Source organism: Gossypium hirsutum, chromosome D04 (genome assembly GCF_007990345.1).
Source record: "Gossypium hirsutum isolate 1008001.06 chromosome D04, Gossypium_hirsutum_v2.1, whole genome shotgun sequence".
In the NCBI taxonomy this organism is placed as follows: Eukaryota; Viridiplantae; Streptophyta; class Magnoliopsida; order Malvales; family Malvaceae; genus Gossypium; species Gossypium hirsutum.
This window is the reverse complement of record NC_053440.1, coordinates 46,079,729-46,102,217: the sequence shown is the minus strand read 5'-3', so window position 1 is coordinate 46,102,217 and position 22,489 is coordinate 46,079,729. Positions and strand designations below refer to the sequence as shown.

The 22,489-nt window shown below is 33.7% G+C and overlaps 1 protein-coding gene, 1 non-coding gene and 1 pseudogene across 2 annotated transcripts; 2 read left to right on the top strand and 1 right to left on the bottom strand.

Moving 5' to 3' along the window:
• The first annotated feature begins 1,156 nt into the window (after positions 1–1,156).
• TRNAV-CAC (transfer RNA valine (anticodon CAC)) lies at positions 1,157–1,230 on the top strand. The gene has a single exon. It is a non-coding gene; the product is annotated as a tRNA-Val (tRNA).
• On the top strand, positions 1,223–4,363 carry LOC107899343 (PRA1 family protein A1). The gene is given in 9 exon segments (XM_016825026.2): positions 1,223–1,685; positions 1,928–1,968; positions 2,070–2,148; positions 2,311–2,318; positions 2,321–2,396; positions 2,473–2,561; positions 2,668–2,739; positions 2,818–2,940; positions 3,963–4,363. Coding segments are annotated over 8 exon segments (627 nt in total). The 5' UTR covers positions 1,223–1,527; the 3' UTR covers positions 2,922–2,940; positions 3,963–4,363.
• A 7,283-nt stretch (positions 4,364–11,646) lies between these two features.
• Positions 11,647–21,908, bottom strand: LOC107898189 (uracil phosphoribosyltransferase-like; annotated as a pseudogene).
• Positions 21,909–22,489: the final 581 nt, after the last annotated feature.

The following is a 22,489-nucleotide window of genomic DNA, read 5'->3' as shown; positions in this document are numbered from 1 at the left end:
AAAACTTTTTCCTTTTATTTATATATATTATAGATAAAAATTGACTTGTGTAAATTATTTTATTGAATTCATTAAATTAATTAATTATGAAAAATACATATTTAAATAGAAAAATAAATTATTGTGCCATACGAACTTAATTTAATTTAATTTAAAATGTGATTGCAAATATGTGTGCTGCCCTATATTAGAAGGTCAACTTTCTATTAAAATATTATATTTTTCACATCTTCCTATTCTAGTGCGACTCTTGTGAATATCGCTTTATATATAGACATTGAGGGTTGCCGAAAGACATATAAAAGCAAGTGGGGAAACTCCGTTAAATTTTAGTGAAAATTTTATTTGAATTATTTTCTTCAATTAAGTAAATTTTAATTTTTCATGAGGGTTTCTTCTTTGAAATTTGTGAGAATATAATTGCGTTTTTTTAGAAATTAATTTTTTTTATGTTGAATACCTCTAAAAGAGAAAGTTGATTTCCCTTGGAAAATTTTAGTTTTCATTTTGTGTTTAATTCTTTGAATTAAATCTTGCTCTCCAAGCATCTAAGAGTTTGATGATAGTAGAGAAGATCATTCGGTTGAAAGTTAAAAAGTTTTGATCACCAAATCTTAAATTCGACATATAACCTTTGTTTGAAGACACATATTTTATCCAGACAAATTTAATACTATAGATATCACCACCAAATCTTAATTTTACGGCAAATTTTAAATTATCAGTGTGCGAATTAAACTATTTTTCATACACATTTTTCCAACATCAAGTCTGCTATTTGTGTGCCCAATGGCTTGAAGTCAAAGAGACTCAAGATGCTTTTGCACATTATTCACATGCAACTTATGGATAATATGGAAGTGAACAAAGAAGCTGATTTTCAAGAATATCACCCCAAATCAGGTTGGAGCCGTGGAAAAACTCAACCACCTTGTTTATTCCATTCTCTCTTCATTCAACTTTGGCACGCAAAGATGTAGGCATTACCAACCCCTCGATAGATAATTGGATCATCAACATCTCTTCTCCCTATGGATCCTCATCTACTGCAGCAATCTCATAAAAGGATCCTCATCTTCTCCCAATGGACATCCTTAATCAAATGCCAAAAAGTCCATGGTTATATATAATGTAAGTTAAAGCTAGCACAAAGGTTGTCTGGGTGGTGTAGTTGGTTATCACGCTAGTCTCACACACTAGAGGTCCCCGGTTCGAACCCGGGCTCAGACATGACAGTCAACTTTCGTTTTGCCTTTCACAATCACTGAAGCCAAACCTTCCAAATTCCTTCACGGTTAAGCATTTTTCATTTTTAAAACACCATTTTGTTTTTCTGTCCAAAAAACCCTCTCCAATAAAATCTGTAAAGCTTCCTTCACGTAGAAAAATCAACTCTCCCTTTCCCTCACGAAACTTCGATTTCTTTTTCCCCAGCTTCACTTCCTCGTAAAAGTTTCCTTTTTGCCGCTCCTTCCCCCTAGGGTTTCGTATAGTAAGGAACGAGGGGATCGAACATAATCAAATCGAATGGATTGGGGAAACGTAACCGCAGAGGATCTGATCGACGCGCTTCGTGAAGTTGACTGGTCATCACCGCCACGACCTCTCCCCGAATTCTTCTCTCGTTTCACCTTCCCTCGATCATATGCCAAATGGAATAGCCGCCTTAAATGCAATCTCTACTAGTATTTTTTTTCTTTAATATTTTAATTTTATTTTCTTCTTTTGTTCGAATCAGTTTGAATCTTGATCGATGCTGTTTATTTGCCGAGAAGAGAAAATAAAAGAAAATTTGATGAGAAAAAAAAGAGAGAGAGAAGATAATTGTTGAATCTTAATCGGGAATGTGCTTTTGCATATACTAGAACAAATACGTCATTTCTTTTAGTTTTGTACTTGAATTTTATGCATTTCTTTCTCTTTGCAGCTACCGAACCAATTATTTCATCATGGTTGTTGTCATTCTTGGTAAGTAGACAAATCAACGATGGCGCTCGAGTTTAATTTTAGTTCATTTATTTTTTCTTAAATAACCTTGTGTGTGTGTGTGTTTTAATTTCATTTTGTAGGTTTGGGATTCTTGAGGAGACCGGTTGCTATTTTATCTGCGATGTTAACAGCACTTAGCATTGCTTTTCTGAATGATAGGTAAGTTATGTTAGACCTCTTTGTTTAGTGTTCTGAATATCAAGTCAGTGAAGTTATTTTGAATGTTACCTTTGAAATGGATATACCTAGCATTGAAGGTTTACATATGGTTAGGGTAGTTTCTGGTTCACGTGTGTATAACAACTTATTTATTTGTTACAGCTTTGCTGGTACTTTAGTGAGAAGGTGACAAGAACTGTGAGGCAATTCTCTCCACATTTAGCGGCTAAGATGAGGCCTCCTCTTACGTAAGTTTTGATTACTTTGTTTGTGTTTGCAGACCTTATTTTCTTGATTGGTTATTAACTTTTTCATTCTGGTCAGGCCTGTTATTCGTGGTCGTCCCTCTGCTAAAAGAACAATTCACATATGTGGTTGGCCTCGTTGGGTCTTTGTCTTCATATTCTCAGCTGGTATTGATATGTTTCAGAAATGTTTTCTTTCTTAATAAATGAGAACCGATCTGTTTTCCATCCTGTGTAGTATAGGAAGCCATTAATTTTACCATTCTGGTTGCAGTGAGTTTCATCCTTTGGTATGTATCCTGTGGTCTCTTGACTGTGCTCTGGGCGCTTGCCATTGCACTTCTTGGTGAGTCATCTCCTTATACTTTGTATTTTTACCTCTGATTTTCCCCTTAGGATCTCATTTTTCATCTCTCTCTCTCAGCCACTATCCTCCATGCAAGTTTTAGAACACCTAACCTGAAGGCTCGTCTTAACACTTTCCGTGAGGAGTTCCGTGCAGTTTGGCGCAATTACAGTGAGCTGTAGCTTATATAGCCTATAGCATGTAAGTATATCTGCATCTAATGTTACATCGGATTTCAGTTTCCCTCTTTTTTAAAAAAATTAAGGTTTTACCTTGATTAGGGATTTACAACTGTTATTTTTGTTTTACTTCTCTAGTCTTCAGTGGTGAATCTGTTGACTAAATTCACATTCTTGATTTTAGATTATCGTGTATATTCACAATTTCACATGCTATTTTTATGTATTCCATGATTGTGGTTTTCTTCTCCACTGTCATATGCACAGTGGCATATTGGTATCACTCCTAAAGTCTTTGCTTTGTTTGTGTTATCTTGTATGTACAGAAATGCATTATTTTCGAAACCTTCTCTATATAGTGATACTAGTTACTGAGTATCTATAAGTATCATTTAGTTCTTTATTCCATCTGATGAAAAATTTCCATTTAGGCCCTTTTATAATTTATAAAATTTTAAATTAGTAATGGTAAAATTGCACTTTGGCCCCCAAAAAATAAAAAGTTGATTTAATCCTTTAAAAATTATATAGATGTAAAATATACAATTTAATTCTGCCCTCCCCCCCCCAAAAAAAAAAAAAAAATTTCTGGTTTCACTCCTGGGTACTAGGATTCGACATGAAGGCAATTGGCCTAGTGCTTAAAAGGATTGTGTTTGCATTAGGCATGCAAATGGGAAAGGTTCGATTTTGTTTTAGATTAGTTAACAAATTTTTCCATAGATCAAATTTGGCAAATTTCTTGGGTTTATATGTCAAAAGGTCAATTGAGTGACTGACGAGACACTTCCTAATTTGAACAGCTCTTGAACATTTGGTGTAGTAAATCATGGGACTGCTTCAAAATTTTTCTTGTCATGGTGTTGGTGTAGTATAGACTATTGGTTTTATAATTTCTCTGCTACTTTCTCTTACAACTTATACCATCAACCTTTATCTTCAGCAATGCCTAATCCTTTGTCGACTGCCTCTTGTACATGGGTGATTTGGCTTAAACACAAGGCAGGGCATGATTCTTATTGTTACTGCTTTCTTTGGTTTCAGCCTCTGGCGGTGAAGGAAGGTTGTCATTATGTGAAAACTCGTACAACGTGTTATTGTAAGGTTAGATGGGTGCTGTTGATGTTTCTAAAAAGATAGCTTGTTTGGCTGAAGGCTGCTAATCTTTGCAATAGTGGAGAAGTTGTAAATTGTCAGTACCTCATTTGTTTCTGTAAAGCAGACCATTTCTGTGTTGACTCCTTATTGGAGAATATTTTTACTCAATATCCCTTCCTTTGAGAAGAAAAAGAAGTGCAGAATTTACATAAGCAATGATAGTTGTTGGGACAGGATTTAGGTACACTTGATTCATAATTACTTGTAGTTCCTTTTGCGGGTGAATTTATTGCTAAGATAGTGTAAAACCTCGTGCCTTGAGAAAAGAATGTTGTGAATGATTTCCATTCTTGTTTGTTTACGATAATAATACCATATTGCTTTATTTTCTCACCGCTCACTAATCTGTGGGCCTTAAACACTGAAATATTGGTTTGAAATTTTGTCCTATCTCGGCCCAACTTTTGACTTGGCAAAATTAATGAATTAAATTGCGTAAATATATACATTTTGAGTCGGCAAAGTACATGATGGTAATTAAAAAGTGAATCTTGGAGGCAATAAACCAAGATAAAGGGGGAAAAAACCAACTTCCTCCCATGACAAACGCTTTACATGTTAAATAAGCAAAAAACATAAACATTCGCAATCAAACATAAAATCAACTCATCAACAATAAACTCATATTACACAATTTATAAACATTTAACATTCAAGATATATTGAACACCAGGAGCAGTATTTGGAGGAAAACGTATTTCAAAGGTGAATTAAGAGAAATTTTAGTAAAGATTAAATTGAAAATTTGAGAAAGATGGATTAAAAGTGTAAATATACTCATTTTAGAAAAATGGGCAAAATTTTAAAAAAATATATTTTTTTATGAATGTGATACAGATATGTATTGATATGTTGAGTTGGAAATTTTATATAGGGATTAAATTGAATAAAATGGAAAGTATATGGACTAAAATGTAATTTTCTCATTTTTATGGAAGAGGTACCTAAATAGGGGTGAGTAGATCCGATTCGACTCGAAAAACTCGATAAAAATTTTAAATTTTGAATTAAATAGTTCAAGTTATTAGAGTTAATCGAGTTATTCAGATCAACTCGAAAAAAAAATCAAAATTTTCGGTTTAACTTGAATATCAATTATACAATTCGAGTTATCCAAAAATCCAAATAGGAAAAGGCAAAACTACGTCATTTTGATAAATATTTACCTTTTCTAAAGTTAAAAGTCAAAACCATTAAGTTAAAAGGCAAAACTACGTTGTTATAAATCATTTACCCAATAAATTAAAACGCAAAACTATTATATTATTTATGTAGTTAAATAATCTTGTAATTCATCTACTAGTTAAATAATCGGTCCATGTAAACGCAACATTGAGTATAAACAATAGGATCCGTTAACTCGACTCGAAATTTTTTGACTCGATTTGATTCGATTCAAAAAGATTTCAAATTGAGTTTGATTGTTTTTTACTCGATTTGACTCGACTCAATCGAATGCTCATCTTTAGACTTAAATAAAAATTTTCCATCTTTAATTGATATTTAGAGACATGATGATGGGATTAAAATCCCATAGCTGACGAGGTGGAAAGTTTGTGGAAATTTATGGAAATTAAGGATGAAAAGTATTGAAATTTGGTTGGATGATGGAGTAAATGAACTAAATTGAAAAAAGATAGAAAAGTGTAGAATTTTCTCACAATTAGAAGGTTGAACAGCAGCAGCTTGGGGCAGCAAAAATAAAAGGGAAAGAAAGGAGAGAAAAGAAAGAAAAGGAAAAGAACAAGAGAGATAAAAAAAGGAAAAATTCTCATGCTTTTTTTTTTTGAGTTTTTCCTTAAAACCAGAGCTTAATTTTAGATCTTAGAGTGCTATGGAATATTTTCAATCATGGAAACAACTTAGATGAAGATGAAAGTAAAGTGAAAACTTAGGAAGGTGAGGAGAAATGTTAATTTCAAGTGAAGAAATAGGTAAGTAATTAATTGAACTCAAGTTAGTTTATTTTAAATTGAATTATTTGAGTATTTAAAATTTAATATGAAATAGTTAAATAAGATATAATTAAGATTATTGAATATGTGTATTGAATTTAGTAGTTAATATGAAATTAAAGGTGTGTTAGTTTTCACAAAAAAAAAAAAGGTGTGTTAGTAATGTAAGAAATGATAACGTGATAATTTAGTGACTAGTGAATTTCATGAAACTAAGGATTAAATTTTAAAGAGTGAAAATTTATTTATTTGTCACAAATTGATAAGTAAATAAATGTAGCATAGTTAAATTACTATAAAGAGGACTAAATTGTAAAGCGTATAAAAGGTGTTATGTGAAACCAATATTGTGATTAAAGACTTAAATGAAGTACTATGTGATAGAAGTGAAGTGTAAAGTGACATCATAATTATTGAATTTTCAATAATTTAAGGACTAAATTGTAAAATGTTCAAAAATTACTAAGTGTGATAAAATAGTGAAATAAAACATTTAAGTGAAGTGTTATAAGAAAGTAACGTGTTTGATGACAGTGAATTGAAATCTAAAGTGCTAAGTGTTGTGAATATATGTTATGTTTGTTTTTTTATGAATTGTGAATAAAGTAAATATGTGAAATAAAAATGTAGTGAATGTATTTATGTGATTCAAAGTGAATAAGTAATATGATACAAAGTGATATATGTGTGATATGCTCAAGTACGTTATATTAAAGTGATATGTGAATAAATGCCTTAGCAAACTCAAAGGAAATATGATATATGATAATGAAATGATTTTGGAGTTGAAAGGGGCTAGGGATTCGGATGAGAATCAAGTTGGTGATACGGGGTCCGAAGGAGATTAGGAGAGGAGTATTGGGTTTTGTAATGTGTTTACTAGAGTTCCTATATTTTTTTTTGGAGTTCTCGTTATCAGATTTCTGTTATAGGCTAGGAGTTCATGTTTAGCCTAGATCTCTACAAGTAAAGAAATTATTGAACTCCTTTGAGACTTATTAAGGACTACAAAAGTGATATGCGAAAATAAAAGTGTATGTATATATGCAATAATATGTGAAAATAAAGATAAATGTGAACATGTGAATTAAGTGTTTATGTTATGTTTGCGAAATGAGAGAAATATTTTGATATGTGAATATACAAGATTTTGAGTCTTCGATTGGGACAATGGAAGCTCTTAGGAGCTTTAGCATTACCAAATTTTGTTGGTTTTATTGGAGCCTTCATGTGATGAAGGAGTAGTTTTTTCGTGTTCAAAATTGTGCCGTGGGGTTAGAACTTTAGTCTCGTAATCTGTGCAATTTTAGTTTTTTTTGTTTTAAATCCGTCAAAGTCAACATAACTCTCGCAAAGTGAGAATTCTTGATAGAAATTCTCCAAGACATCGAAAACAAAGCGGAAGCAACTCAAAGGTAAAAGAAGAATGAAAAAGCAGAAAAACCACAAGAAAGTAAAAGCACGCCAAGTGTTTGAATAAATGTTCTCAATAGTATTCAATTAGTATGAAGGATTACAACTGAGTGATTACAAATGAGGGGAAGACTTTTATTTATGGTAGAGCTCCCTCAGATCCAACGCCATAGATCGAATTACATCAATAGTTGAGATTAGTGTCTATCTACAAGATGAGAGTCCTAAGGGATTTAAACTCTATACATCTTTATCCTTTAGGATTTACAATAATTATCCTGATAACACTAGTTTTACTGGAGTGTTTCATTGGGCCACCAAGACTTCAAGCAGATGGATTTATCCATGTGTTCCACAAATCGGACTAGTTCAAGTGGATTAAATGAGTCTCATTTGATCAATTGACCTCCATGAGACGTTCCGTATGCATTCGTCACAAATTTTTTGATGATCATGTTGGTTGTTTGTACTACCTCTTGTAAGATGATTTTCTTTCTTTTTGAAAGTGATGTATGTTATCATAAGAGAAGTGGATTTTGAGTTTTCGGTTGGGGAAGCTCTAAGGAGCTTTAGCATTACCAAGTATTGTCGGATTTATTGGAGCCTTCAGGTGATCAAGGAGTGGTTTTTCCATGTTTAACCTTGCACGTGCTTCGATAATTTTGGTATGCTTTGGTGATCCTTTGAGAAGCATTTCAATGGTGGGTTCACTAAAAGTAGTCATGATTATGTTTGATTTGCTTTCTTGGTGATTTGTTGTGAAAGGGTTTTTGGATAGGTAGATTGTTGGTATTTTGTTTCTTCTACTGGCTGTAAATGATTAGGCAATTTTTGCCTTCTTATTTCTCACGTAAGTTATTAAACTTACTAATAAGTAATTTGTATTATTTTCAGCACTAAATCTATTATTAGTGATTGAAAAAAAATGTTGCACATCTAGATCATGGGTTTTGTTTTAAAATGTAAAATTTAATTTATAGGACTCATCTTACTTCTTTATTTATGAATATATGGTTTGTTTAAATTGATTCCAATTCTAATTATTATGTTTTTTAAATTTAACTTTTAGCTTATTATATTTTAATTTTACAATTATATTATTAATGAAATCTTTAAATCTTATAAAAAATAGTTTAATATGATTAAGTTAATAGGTAACAAAGCTAATTTATATATATATGATGTCTACGAAATTAATTAAAAATTTGACTTAGACAAGTATACCTATTAATTAATAGTATGGTTACAGTAAGTAAAGATATCGTTCCCACGAGGACTACAAGTATTAGTAATTACTGTCTTTCTATTATTTAACCGAATAATTCAAATGATCCATTAAAACTAAAATTAACTAATTTAATTAACTAACGAACGCGACAAAAAAACACGAAAATAATCGAATAACAACCAAGAAACGAAACAATATCCAAATAAGAATCTACCTAGATTTCATCTGTCACTATCAATATAAATAACGCAATTTCTTTACTTAGCACATTGATCCGTAGAAATCCTTAAATTATTTTAATATCTCTTTCGAGTATAAGAGCAATTGACTTAAGTTGATTAATTGAAATTTCTTTCCAATTAAAACCTCTATTATCGTGCTATGAGTTCCTCTATTAGATTTGATTCTAATCTGGTAGATTTATGTATCCTATTTCTAAGATTGCATGCAACTCCACTTAATTACACAATATCTAATCTTAAACAGGGTCTATTCAACTCTCGATTTAAGCACATCGAACATGGATTAATACTCTAGAAGTATCAAGTAAAGAATTAAGCACACATACGCAAAATAAAAATCAAATGACATAATTCATCATAAGGTTCAACTCCCTAAGGTATTTAGAAAATTAGTTCATACTAGAGAAGAGAAAAATCAAATATACAGTATAACCAAAAGAATAAAAAAAAATTCATGATAACTTTCTAATAAATCAACTGAGAATCTTCAATCTTGATGGTAATCTGCTTCAAAATTGGCTTCAATGCTGTTTTTCGAGTTGTTTTCTTTAGTATTCTTTAACAGCTCTCTCATATTTTCTTATCTTTGTTATACATATGTCTTAGAATGCCAAAGAAAACCTAAAAATCGTGATTTTCTGCTGTTCAGTGCACAATCCCGTGAAATCGACACGGCATATCACACGGTAGTGTGAAAAGGTGTAGCCCGTGTGGCTCCTTCAACTTTGCTCTGACGCTCCAATTTTCACTCCCAAGTGCTCTATTAAGCATTGAAACATGAATTTAAAGGATTATGAGTATAAAATTCGCAATTAACATCAGATAATCACTCAAAACGCGTTAAGAATGAGATTAAAACATGTTACTTTTAAAACTTATAAATATAATAAACAAGATAACTATTGCATTATGTTTAATAGATATAATGTCATAGTTATAAACTGTTTTTGGTCCTCATTTTGTAATAGGCATTTCCGCTGAATACAAATTTCAATTATCGAAAACAAAAATAAAACTTATTCCACCATCTCAATTCAACACATCATATTACCCTTTACACTGGAAACCCGAATTGTAATACAGCGTCAAACCCCGCGTTACTCCGGCAGAAACAGTCAAAGCTCCCCCCATTGCCTAGCCCGATGTAATCACTTAAAATATTTATATATCTTTGACTTTTACCTTTAAACATATGGTTTCATAGTTACTAATCTGTACCCTAATAATTGCTTCATTCAATTTCGATATACCCAAACGCGGTTTATGACTTTTCTTTTCTTCTTCTTTTAGGGGTTTGAAAAGTATGATATTCAATCTAACGTACGACAACCGTATAACCTATAAAAGGAGTTCATCGTTATCAACACATTAGAAGGAAAAAGAAAAAAAGATCAATGGAACCTTGGGTGATTCCGGTTATTATATTCTCTGTATTTTTATGTATCATGCTTCTGTTTGCTGCTCTTAGTCGATGTGCTTCCGTAGGGAGTAGTAATATTGGCGGTGGCGGTGCTGCTGCTGGTCATCATCGCTTTGGCCGAGATCATGTAAACATAGATATTGGTGGTTCTGGTGATGCAGGGTATAGCAGTTGGGGAGGAGGTGGCGGTGGTGGTGGAGGAGGTTGTGATAGTGGCGGTGCGGGAGGAGGAGGAGGTGGCTGTTAAAGAGGCAAATCACGTATGTAATTAGAATGACAAAAAACGAAGATTCGTTGGTTGACTTCACTGGGAGAACACAACAAATATATATAAAAGCTATTTGTAAAATAGATTAACAGTTTTTTGAGTTTATTGTTATGTAAATTATAAAGCTTGTTCCTCCTTGCTCATTCATATCCATGTTTGAAAATCCAATGCAAAATTACATTTATTTGATTTGATTTGTAAAAGTTAAAATTTATTTGGAATTTAAATTTTTTATTTTTCATATTTCAAAATTTAAATTTAACTATTAACATAGTTAAAATTATTTTGTTAAAGTGAAGTTTATTATAATACTATTTTTAGTTATATTGCCATCTAGTAATTATTTTTTTAATTTTAAAATATCTCGCAAATAAATTGGACAAAAAAAAGTAATATTATTAATAATTGGATCTAAATTTTGAAATATGAAAATAAAGAAACTAAATTCATGAAAATAAAAGTACAGTGACTAAATTCTAAAATTTTGAAGATTATAAGGACCTATGACATATTTTAACCTTTATCAACTATTATTATTATTGAAACTTTTGTTTGAACTCTTGAAACACATTATTTCAACACTGCTGTCATACATGAGCAACGGATTGTACATAAAAGTGTAAAGTTATGCATGACTTTTTGATGGTCGCTTTGGCTTCCCTTTTGGATTGCCTAACCATGTCTAGAAGCTGCAAGATATAGGATTCAGTATCGGCGGAATGGCAGTAGATACTTCGATCATAGTGGTGGCAATATCAGCAGAGAAGGATGATGTTGGTTATCATGTAGGTGGTGGAGGAATTGCAAGTGGTCGTTAGAAACTGGATAATCTGGTGATGCTATTGCCAGGATGAATGTCTAATAAGCCAAAAAGAATCATACATAGGGCATTAGTTCTTTTAAACCAGATGAGAATAGTCTATTTCAAGTTATTAAAAGTAAACAAATTTGGAAAGCAACTAGCAAGCCTTTTAAACAAGATGATGGAATCAACAAATCCAAATTGCACATGATTGATAGTTTTCTCCTTGTTTTTATTTCTACTCATGTACCATAGCCACTATCTCCTACATCTCCAAGTCCAGGAACAATAATCCTAAAAGCACCCAAAATTACACTTCTCATATCACAACATTCGTAAGTGTTGAAAGTTGGACTGCAATGCAACACGGAACCAGCAGCCAGCTACTATCGAGTTCAGTAGCAGCAAAGCAATTGGAAGTGTAGCATTGAAGCTTGACCGAATGCAACAGTTGCTTGATTGATTTTGTTTTAATGTAATCTTGTTTAGTTACAAATTTGTGTAAGAAAGTTAGTAGGATTAGTGTTTGAATGATCTTTGATGTAATAGCTGATTGGTCAGCTATTTTTGTGTATCATTTTAGCTATAACTAGATATGTATTAGTTGGGGCAGTTAAACAATTAGGTAACTGTCATTTTATCAATTTGTAACTTAAATACATTTTGAATTTTGAATGAAAATATGGTTGTTCAGTTACATTTTTCTTCTGTGTATTCAAGTCCTTCTTGCTGCTTTCTTTTCTTTTCCTTTGCTTCGATTTTTCATTGGTTTTGCTTTGCAAATCTATTGATGCTTCTGCCAATGTTCCAACAAATGGTATCATGAGCCCGAGTCTTTGAGAGGCCTCTTTTATTTTGTTGTTTTCAAATCAAAAGCAAAGCTTAAAAGAGGAAAGATTGAAGCCTTTAAACTCAGTCTAGCAGAATGAGTTTCACCCCACCTCCACCACCTGTGTTCACTGGAGAAAACTATCACATTTGGATAGTTAAAATGAAGACTTACCTCCAGGCAGATGATCTGTGGAGTGTGATCGAAAACGATGCTGAACCACCTCCATTGAAAGCCAATCCTACCATTGCTCAAATGAGGCAACATGCTGAGGAACGAGCCAAGAAGCACAAGGCTATGGCTTGTTTGCAGAATGGAGTGTCTGATGTGATCTTCACTCGCATCATGACCTGTGACTTACCTAAGCAGGCATGGGAGAAGCTGAAGGAGGAATTCATGGGGACTGACAAAACGAGCCAGCAGTAAGTGATCAATCTCAGGAGAGACTTTGAGAATTTGAGGATGAAAGAGTCTGAGACCATCAAGCAATACTCAGACAGAATAATGGCCATTGTTAATAGCATAAGGCTCGTTGGAGTGGACTTCACTGAGTGTAGAGTTGTTGAAAAGGCCATTACAACTCTCCCTGAGAAATTCGAGTCAAAGATCTCTTCACTTATGAACTTGAGGGACTTATCAGCCATTTCGTTGTCTGAGCTGATAAACTCCCTGTATGCACTTGAGCAAAGGAGAGCAAATAGACAGGAAGAAATTCCTGAAGCTGCTTTCCAGGCAAAAGCCAATAAGGGCTCAAGTTCAAATTTGAAAGGCAAGAAGCCTTGGCACAACAGAAGAGACAAATCAAGAAAAGATGAAGGAAAAAGGGTGTTTCCACCATGTGCTCACTACAAGAAGACAACACATTCAGAGAAGTATTGCTGGTATAGGCCAGACATCCAATGCAGAAAATATAAATAGTTTGGTTATGTGGAGAAGGTGTGCAAAGGCAAGGCAAAGGAGGCTGCTCAGCAACAGGCTCGACCTGCTGAGGATCTGCAAGCTCAAGAGGAGCATGTGTTTACAGCATCCTGTTTTGTTGGCACAACAAAAGCCAGCAGTGATTGGCTATTAGACAATGGCTGCTCACACCATATGGCAGCTGATGAAAGACTATTTAAGGACCTAGACAGAAGCTTCTACTCGAAGATCAGAATTGGAGATGGAAAGCTAATTGAGGCTAAAGGCAAAGGCAATGTGTTGGTCAGCACTGGTTCAGGTAACAAACTAATCACTGATGTGCTCTTTGTACCTGACTTAGACCAAAATCTGCTTAGTGTAGGCCAATTAGTGGAAAAAGGCTATGCCCTGGTCTTTAAAAATGGTTGCTGCATTGTTCACGACTTGCATGGTCAAGAGCTAGTTACAGTTGCTATGACTGATAGATGCTTTATGTTGGATGTAAGTCAAGTGGAAAGAAAGGCATACACCAGCCTTGCTGATAGCACTGATTTGTGGCATAGGAGATTAGGCCATGCTAATTTCAGATCCCTTGATTTGTTGCATAGGCTAAATTTGGTTGAAGACATGTCTAAAATTGAAGCTGGTAGGACTGTGTGTGAGGTTTGTTAGCTTGGTAAGCAGGCTAGATTGCCTTTTCTTGCTGATAGTGCTTGGAGAGCTCAAGAAAGGCTCGAATTGGTGCATTCTGATGTCTGTGGTCCTATGAAAACAACTTCAATCAGTGACAACAAGTATTTTGTCCTGTTTATAGATGATTTGACAAGGCTTTGTTAGGTTTATTTTTTGAGGAAAAATTCAGAAGTGTTTGAAGCCTTCTGCAAGTTCAAAGCATTTGCTGAAAATCAATCTGGCTGTAAAATTGGAGCCTTGAGGACTGATAATGGCTCTGAATATGTGTCTGATAGATTTTAGAAGCTGTGTGAAAGTACTGGGATTCATCATCAGCTCACAACTGTCTATACTCCTTAGCAAAATGGAGTATGTTAGAGGAAAAACAGAACTGTGCTTGATATGGCCAGATGTCTGTCGTTTCAAAGCAAGCTTCCAAGTCAATATTAGGCTGAGGCAGTCAACACCTCAGTATACCTGCTCAACAGGTTACCAACTCGAGCAGTTAAGGATAAAACTCCTTTTGAGGCTTTGCATGGAGCCAAACCAGTTGTAGCACACCTGAAAGTATTTGGTTGTGTGTGCTATGCTCATGTTCCAGTGGAAAAGAGAACCAAACTCGAGAGCAGAGCTATTCTAGGAATTTTTGTTGGCTATAGCAGTAACAAGAAGGGCTATAAGGTGTATGATTCATCAACAAAGAAGGTTTTAGTCAACAGAGATGTGAAGTTTGATGAAGAAAGGGTATGGAGTTGGAATGGTGTTGAAGCAGGCTTGTTTGAAGAAAATCAGTTGGACTTGGTTACTGAACTTATAGAAGAATGACCAAATGCTGATGTTGTTGATGATACACCAGTGAGAGGCACCAGAACCTTAGCTGATGTTTACCAAAGGCGCAATGTTGCTGTAATCGAGCCTACTGACTATGAGGAGGCTGCCAAAGATGGGAACTGGATGAAAGCTATGGAAGCTGAGTTAGAGATGATTAACAAGAATCAGACATGAGAATTGGTGAACAGACCAGAACACAAGAAGGTCATAGGTGTTAAGTGGGTGTATAGAGCCAAATACAATGCTAATGGCTCATTGAACAAGCACAAGGATAGGCTTGTGGTGAAGGGCTACAGTCAGCAGTATGGAGTTGACTTCTTGGAGACATTTGCTCCAGTAGCAAGATTGGACACAATCAAGCTTCTATTTGCCTTAGCTACTCAAAAAAATGGAAGGTTCACCAATTGGATGTGAAATCAGTATTTTTGAATTGCTTTCTCAAAGAGGAGATTTTTATCGAGCAACCATATGGATTTAAGGTTGCTGGACATGAAGACAAAGTGTACAAGCTGAGAAAGGCACTTTATGGCCTGAAACAGGCACCGAGGGCCTAGTATGACAGAGTTGACACCTACCTATCCAAGCTCGGATTTGAGAAAAGTGCTAGTGAACCTACACTTTATGTAAAGAAGTTAGAATATGAGACTTTGCTAATTGTTTCTTTGTATGTAGATGATCTACTAGTGACAGGGAGGAAAAATGAGCTCATTGATGAGTTCAAAGTCCAAATGCAGCAAGTGTTTGAGATGACTGACTTGGGGATCATAACTTACTTCCTTGGTATGGAAGTGCATCAGTTTGATCGAGGCATCTTCATCAGCCAACATACATTTGCCTTGAAGATTCTTGATAAATTTTGCATGCAGAACTATAAAACAGTCAGCACACTAGTGGCTCAAGGTGAAAAACTGACTAGCAATGGTGACCAAGAAAGGGTTGATGAAAGGAACTATCGAAGCCTAGTAGGTTGCCTGTTGTATCTAACAACAACTAGGCCAGATATTATGTTTGGTATCAGTTTGCTATCGAGGTTCATGCACTGCTGTAATGAGGCTCACTTGAAAGCTGCAAAGAGGGTCCTTAGATACATTAAAGGGATAGCAAACTTTAGTGTAATATTTGAAAGTGGAAAAGAGCTGAGACTTGAAGGTTACTCAGATAGTGACTGGGCAGGATCTCTTGATGACATGAAGAGTACCTCTGGCTACTTATTCACACTTGGATCGAGTGTGTTTTGCTAGAGCTCAAAGAAGCAACAGAATATTTCTCAGTCCACAGCTGAAGCAGAGTACATTGTAGTTGCAGCAGCTGTCAATCAGGCCATATGGCTCAGAAAACTCCTTCAAGACCTTAATGAAAACCAAGCTAAAGATATTGAGATTTGGGTGGACAATCAATCAAAAATTGCTATAGCTAAAAATCCTGTGTTCCATGGTAAAACTAAGCACTTTAAGATTAAACTTCATTTTGTTCGAGAAGCTGAGCAAACAAAGGAAGTCAGCCTTGTTCACTGCAACTCAGGGGCTCAATTGGCTGATATGTTGACTAAGCCCTTAGGAGCTACCCGATTTGAAGCCTTGAGAAGTGCAATTGGTATGTGTTGCATACAGTCCAAGGAGGAGTGTTGAAAGCTGGACTGCAATGCAACATGGAACCAACAGCCAGCTACTTTCGAGTTCAGCAGCAGTAAAGCAATTGGAAGTGCAGCATTGAAGCTTGACCAAATGCAACAATTGCTTGATTGATTTTGTTTTAATGTAATCTTGTTTAGTTACATATTTGTGTAAGAAATTTAGTAGGATTAGTGTTTGAATGATCTTTGATGTAATAGCTGATTGGTCAGCTATTTTTGTGTATCATTTTAGCTATAACTAGATATGTATTAGTTGGGGCAGTTAAACAATTAGGTAATTGTCATTTTATCAATTTGTAACTTAAATACATTTTGAATTTTGAATGAAAATATGGTTGTTCAGTTACATTTTTCTTCTGTGTATTCAAGTCCTTCTTGCTACTTTCTTTTCTTTTCCTTTGCTTCGATTTTTCATTGGTTTTGCTTTGCAAATCTATTGATGCTTGCTGCCAATATTCCAACAATAAGCCCAAGTTCTGTAATAAGACAGCGCTTACCCTTTTTCATTGACCATGGGATCGATGATTCCGGTATAAACATGAAGCCTAATAATCACAAAACTAGTAAATACACAAGTTACTATATGGATTCATTTAATTACCCCGGGAATTTCTCGTTGAGCTTTTGAAGGGCTGGAGGAGCTGCCACAACAGATATCTATAATAAAATAGCTTCATTCATATTAGTAAGTTGGCATAAAAAATGCATATTGAAAGTAACGATTTCTGGCAACGTTGAAGATGGGAAAATATAGACACATTTTATCTAGAGTTTTCCCAATCTTCATAGAAATAGCTAAGGGCAAACTGTGGGATGCAATACTTAATGAACACATTCCGAAGAAGTTTCGAGGTGCAAATTCAACTGAAAAGAGAAAGATTCTTCCAAATTATTTACCACTTTCATTTGCTTCTTGTCAATTCCACGTTCCTCTAAGAGGTCAACTGCTGCCACAATTGTGCCGCCTGAAACTCTTAACAAGAAAATTAGCAAAAGCAGTACAACATTATCAACCTCAGTGTAAAAAAAAATGATTACTTAAAACAAAACGCTTGTGCGGCACAGCTACCATGATAATACTAACCTTCACTTTCAATACAAAAAAGAATGATTTCCTTGATTTTCAACAAATTGAATGTTGAAATAAGAGGTACAAATGCCAAAAAGATTTATATTTCTTTAAGATGGATATGATACAAGATTTATAGCTCTAAGATGAAGATTACTACCTGTTGCCAACAAAGGATCTACCACAAAAACTCGAGATCATTCAAAAAGCATTTTAGGCAACCTACAAGAGCACATTAGCACAAATTACACACACAGTTAAGCTTGCACTCAGCAAATCAAAAGGATGAAATGGGGTTGACCGAACTAAATTACCATAGTTCAACTGGGAACATACCAGGAGGTAGGAACCACATAATAAAAAGAGAAGTAAATTCTTATTATTTAGATAAACTGTTGGCAAAAGTGTTTTTACATCTCTAATTAGCCCTTCGTTCACAAAACCATAAATAATCATAAACAAGTAAACTGGTTGGCCATATAAGAAAATGTACGATAAGAGGTAGTCTTAAGTAACATGTACGAAACAAAAGCCAAATAAAGATATCTTTAAACATGAACTATGCTATCTTTTGTTTTGTTGGTTGAGCGAGAAAATGTAACAGTATGTTTTTCAACAGCATAGAAAATAGAGATTTTGGGGTCATAATCCCGACGAGTGAGTTCATAAATAGTGTTTATTAATATTTACGAGTTGATTATAGTGTTTTATTAAATTTTGATTGGGTAAGTTTTGTTAATTGGATAATTAGTTAAAGTCGAGTGGTTTTAAAAAATGAGGTATTGAGATCTCGTTTTTGTAAACCGAACTGTAAATATTTTTATTAAATATTTATGGAGTTGTTATATAGGTAAATTGAAATTTGGTCCAGAAATTTTGGTGATCTGATTGTTAATTAAGGAAAAAGAATTAAATCATAAAAGGTGTAAAACTTAATCGCTATTAGTATATATTTGCTTAATGGTTATAAAATCACGTTTAGAGGGTTTTATGAGGTAATTTGATCATGTTGGAATATAATGGCTGGTTACCATACAAATTTGGTGTAATATTATGTTTATATAATATTGTTTAATAATTTAAAAATGATTAAAACATAAAAACAAAACACATGACCTTTTTCATTCCACTTTCTTCATCCTTTCCACCTGAAACCACCATTGATAAACCTCAAGAAGTTCAGCCAAGCTCAACACCTTTCATGTCACTGATTTCTTTATCAGTTTTTAGTAATTTTTATGTTTTTAATATCGTTGTAGCTTAATTTAGCTATTCAGGGACTATTTTGTAAAACTATTAAAAGTTTTGAAACTTACCATAGATGATTTTTGGATGTTTTTGAAGTTAAATGGTTAATTTTGAAGCTTGATTATTTAATAGGACTGTTTTGTAAAGTAGTTTTGGTTAGTTTTAAGTTTAGGGACTAAAATGATAAAATAATAAATTTAGCATGAAGTTATTATAAAATTTCAGTAATAATGGGTTGTATATGTATAAGGGTAATTTCAGCACAAGTGTTTTTGGTTTGATTGTGATATATGTGAAAGTTTCGATTTTAAAGACTAAATTGAATAAAAGGTAAAAGTTTAGGGCAATAATGTAAAATGTCATTAAAGGGTCAAATATATGAATATAGATATTTTAAGGGATTTGAATTAGTTAATTGAGGTAAATTATTATATGTAGATAAAGAAATGGATCAACTGGTTGATAATCGAGGAAAAAGGAAAATCGTCAAGTAGTTCTAGGTATAATGCTTGTAGTTGTTTCGTTTATGTAAGTTCGTATTAGATTTGCTATGCTTATTGATGGTTTGAATTCTAATTATATGTGTATATATATGTGTGTGTGTGTGTGTATGGTGAGTATGGTTAATTGTGGTAAGTTTGAAAGTGGAAAGAAAGGTTTGAATTGTAAGTATGACAATTGTATATGTTTGAGTTGAGTCATGTTATTCTATGTAATATATGTAATCAAGTTGATCAAGGTATAATGTTATAAACATGAAAACATTATAGAATACAAGTTAAGCCCCATGTGAGCTTAATGAATGATAAGGATACAAATGACATGTCATTAGGGTGTTCTAGGCACTAGATATCGGTGATAACAGTTTTTAGGTACTATGTATCGGTGTTCCAATTTCCAAACACTCTATGCTGGTGATATATTTTCAGATACTATGTACCGGTGGTGGATATCATACCGATAATTGGAATCTAGAATTTGTTGCAAATTCTCGTCAACTTGTGTGAGCAGTATTATGTAATGGTTAATGTCCCGACGATCAGCTTGTGTAGCATTATTTCTATGCGTATTCAAAGTTAATCTACTATAGTTCCCCTAGCAAAAAAATTAAGGAATTGTTTAGAAATTAAATTCAGGGCATGAAGGGCTAAATACTTATTAGTTGTGAAATGGTATGCGAAACTAGTATCTTGTGATTTTTCCAATGTGATATGTATATTACTAACCATTTGGTATGGTAGGTAATGTGAAATATGGCAAGAATTGTTGCTATATGTTAAATTCAATTGTATACTTTAAATGAAAGATATGTGATGTTTAAATTTTACAAACTTACTAAGCTTTATATAAGCTTCGTTTTCTTCCTTGTAGATTGTCGGATTTGAGCTGTCAATTGGATCGATTTTAGAGATCACACTATCCGTCAACTCTTTTGGTAGCTATTTACTTATTTTGTCCTAGTTATAAGTGGCATGTAAATAGGGTTTGTCAATGTATGTTATAAGTTTTTAGCTTCGTTTTGTGCCATTTGGTATATGTATTAATGTATAAGTTTGTAAGCTATGAAGGTTGTTTGTTGGCTTGTGATAGTATAAATTTGTTTAGCGTTATACTACCTTAGCTATGAAATGTGCATAAGTTTTGGTTATTTGGTTAACTTGATTTCATGAATGTGAACATGAGGAAATGATGTTAGTTTAATGGTTGAATTGGTATGGAGTGTTAGGTTGTTATGCTTGAATAGTTAAAGTTTAATGTTTGAATTGTGGTGCCAATGATGACATATTGGTTAGGCACTTAGGTTGGATGTTATTTGGTATGTTTTGATGTATTTTATGTAGGTTTAATGGATGGTAATTGCATGAATTATGGCCTAAGTGATTATAGGTGTGATGGCTTGGTTTTAAAAGCATGTTTAGGTGCACATGGCAATGTACCAAACATGGTTGCCTGACACGACCATGTGGTCTATTTGATTTTGGTGCACATTAGTTCACATGGAATCAGTCTATCATACGGTTAGGCAACGCGGCCATGTCTTAGGACCATATAGTCTCAGCCTTGTCACACAATTTGGCCACACGACCATATGACCCTCCTTTACACTTTTTACCTAATTTTTTTTGTAAAAGTTTCAATTTAGTCTTGATATGATTCCGAGTTGGTTTAAGGGTCTCGTGTGCTTAATTAATACCTTATTTTGATTGTAAATCACACCACACTTATGCTAATATTTTTTAATAGATTTGTTGATTATTTATGAATATTTGTATGATAATAATGTTTAACAGCTGTACTACCTTATAGTTCGAGGCAGGTGATCAAACCGGGTATAGGGTGTTACAGAAGAAAGCATTATAAAGATAATATGTCAACTTTACCTAAATGATATGTTTTTGTAGCTAGGAAAACGGATGATGCATGTTCAGCTAGAGTAAGACCAGCTCTCAGTATTGTAACAATCTAAGAAACCCCAAAAAAACAAGTATTAGTTACTAATTGAAAAAATTCAAAGAAATATATAATTTAAATGTTAAAAGTGGAAACTAACCACTATAGGTTCCTTTAGATCAATAAATTCAACTAAAGTAATAGCCATTGGTGATTGAATGTCCCCTGCTATAGTAGGCTATTAGCCAGGATATTTTATGTTCCATATAGAAAAACACATCCTTAATTCCACTATAATTTCAAGAAAGATATGTACAAGGTAAGAACTTACCAACCAATCCCTTGAAGCTTCGTACATAAGTAACCTCCCTAACGTAGCCATAGTATCTCCTAATAACTAGAGAAATCAAAAAAGAAAAATAAATAAAATGAGATTTTGCCAGTGGTCCAAATATGTAAAAGCTAAAAAAAATATAAAGTTCAAATAAAATTTGAAGAAAACTTAGTGAAAATGGGACAAGGTATTTGCTTATTCCTCAAAACTAAAACCCGATGCTTAATTCATGGATGTGGAGGCACAAAGACCTTAAAGAAAAATTTAAATTTAAATACAATAAACAAAAACATAAAGAAACTACATTGTTTAAGTTCTAAAAAAACAAAAAGAGAGAAAAAACTGATGAACACTTTGAACCAGGCAGAATACCAGAAAAAGCCACTTTTTTTTTAAATTTATCGAAATGGGCCCGATATTTTATTATTTACCGGAATGGTCCATTTTCCCTCAAATTGCGTCCACGTCAACGCAAAGTCAGAGGACGTGTCAGCAAATCGCGTCCATGTAAGCACGATTTGTTGCCACGTCAGCAAAGCGCTTTGACACGGACGCAATTTGCTGCCACATAGCGCGCCCTTGGGGACGCGTTTTCCCCATTTTTTGGTTTTTGGTTTTTAGGGTTAAGGTTTAGGGTTTTTAGAATTTTTAGGGTTTTAGAGAAAAAGTAAACAAATAAGGGATTAGGGTTTAGAGTTTCCTAATTAAATTAATTATAATTTATTCAAAATTGGATTACGTTTCGTGTTTATGGGTTTTTAATATAAAATCAAAGCATGATGCTTTATCAGAAGAATTTCTGAAGTTGCGCCAACGTGTACGCACTTTTGCTACAGTAGGTCCTGCAAAAATAATTTCGAGTTGACGTTTCTGAGTAAATAGTTTAAAAAACGCGTCAAGCAGAATGCTTTATGAGAAGAATTTCTGAAATCACGCCTTCGTGGACGTGCTTTTGCTACAGTAGGTCCTGGAAGAAATAATTTCGACTTGACATTTCTGAGCAAATAATTAAAAAAAACGCTTCAAGCAGGATGCTTTATGAGAAGAATTTGTGAAATCGCGCCCTCGTGGTCGTGCTTTTGCTACAGTAGGTCCTGGAAAAAATAATTTCGACTTGATGTTTCTGAGCAAATAGTTTAAAAAAACGCTTCAAGCAGGATGCTTTATGAGAAGAATTTGTG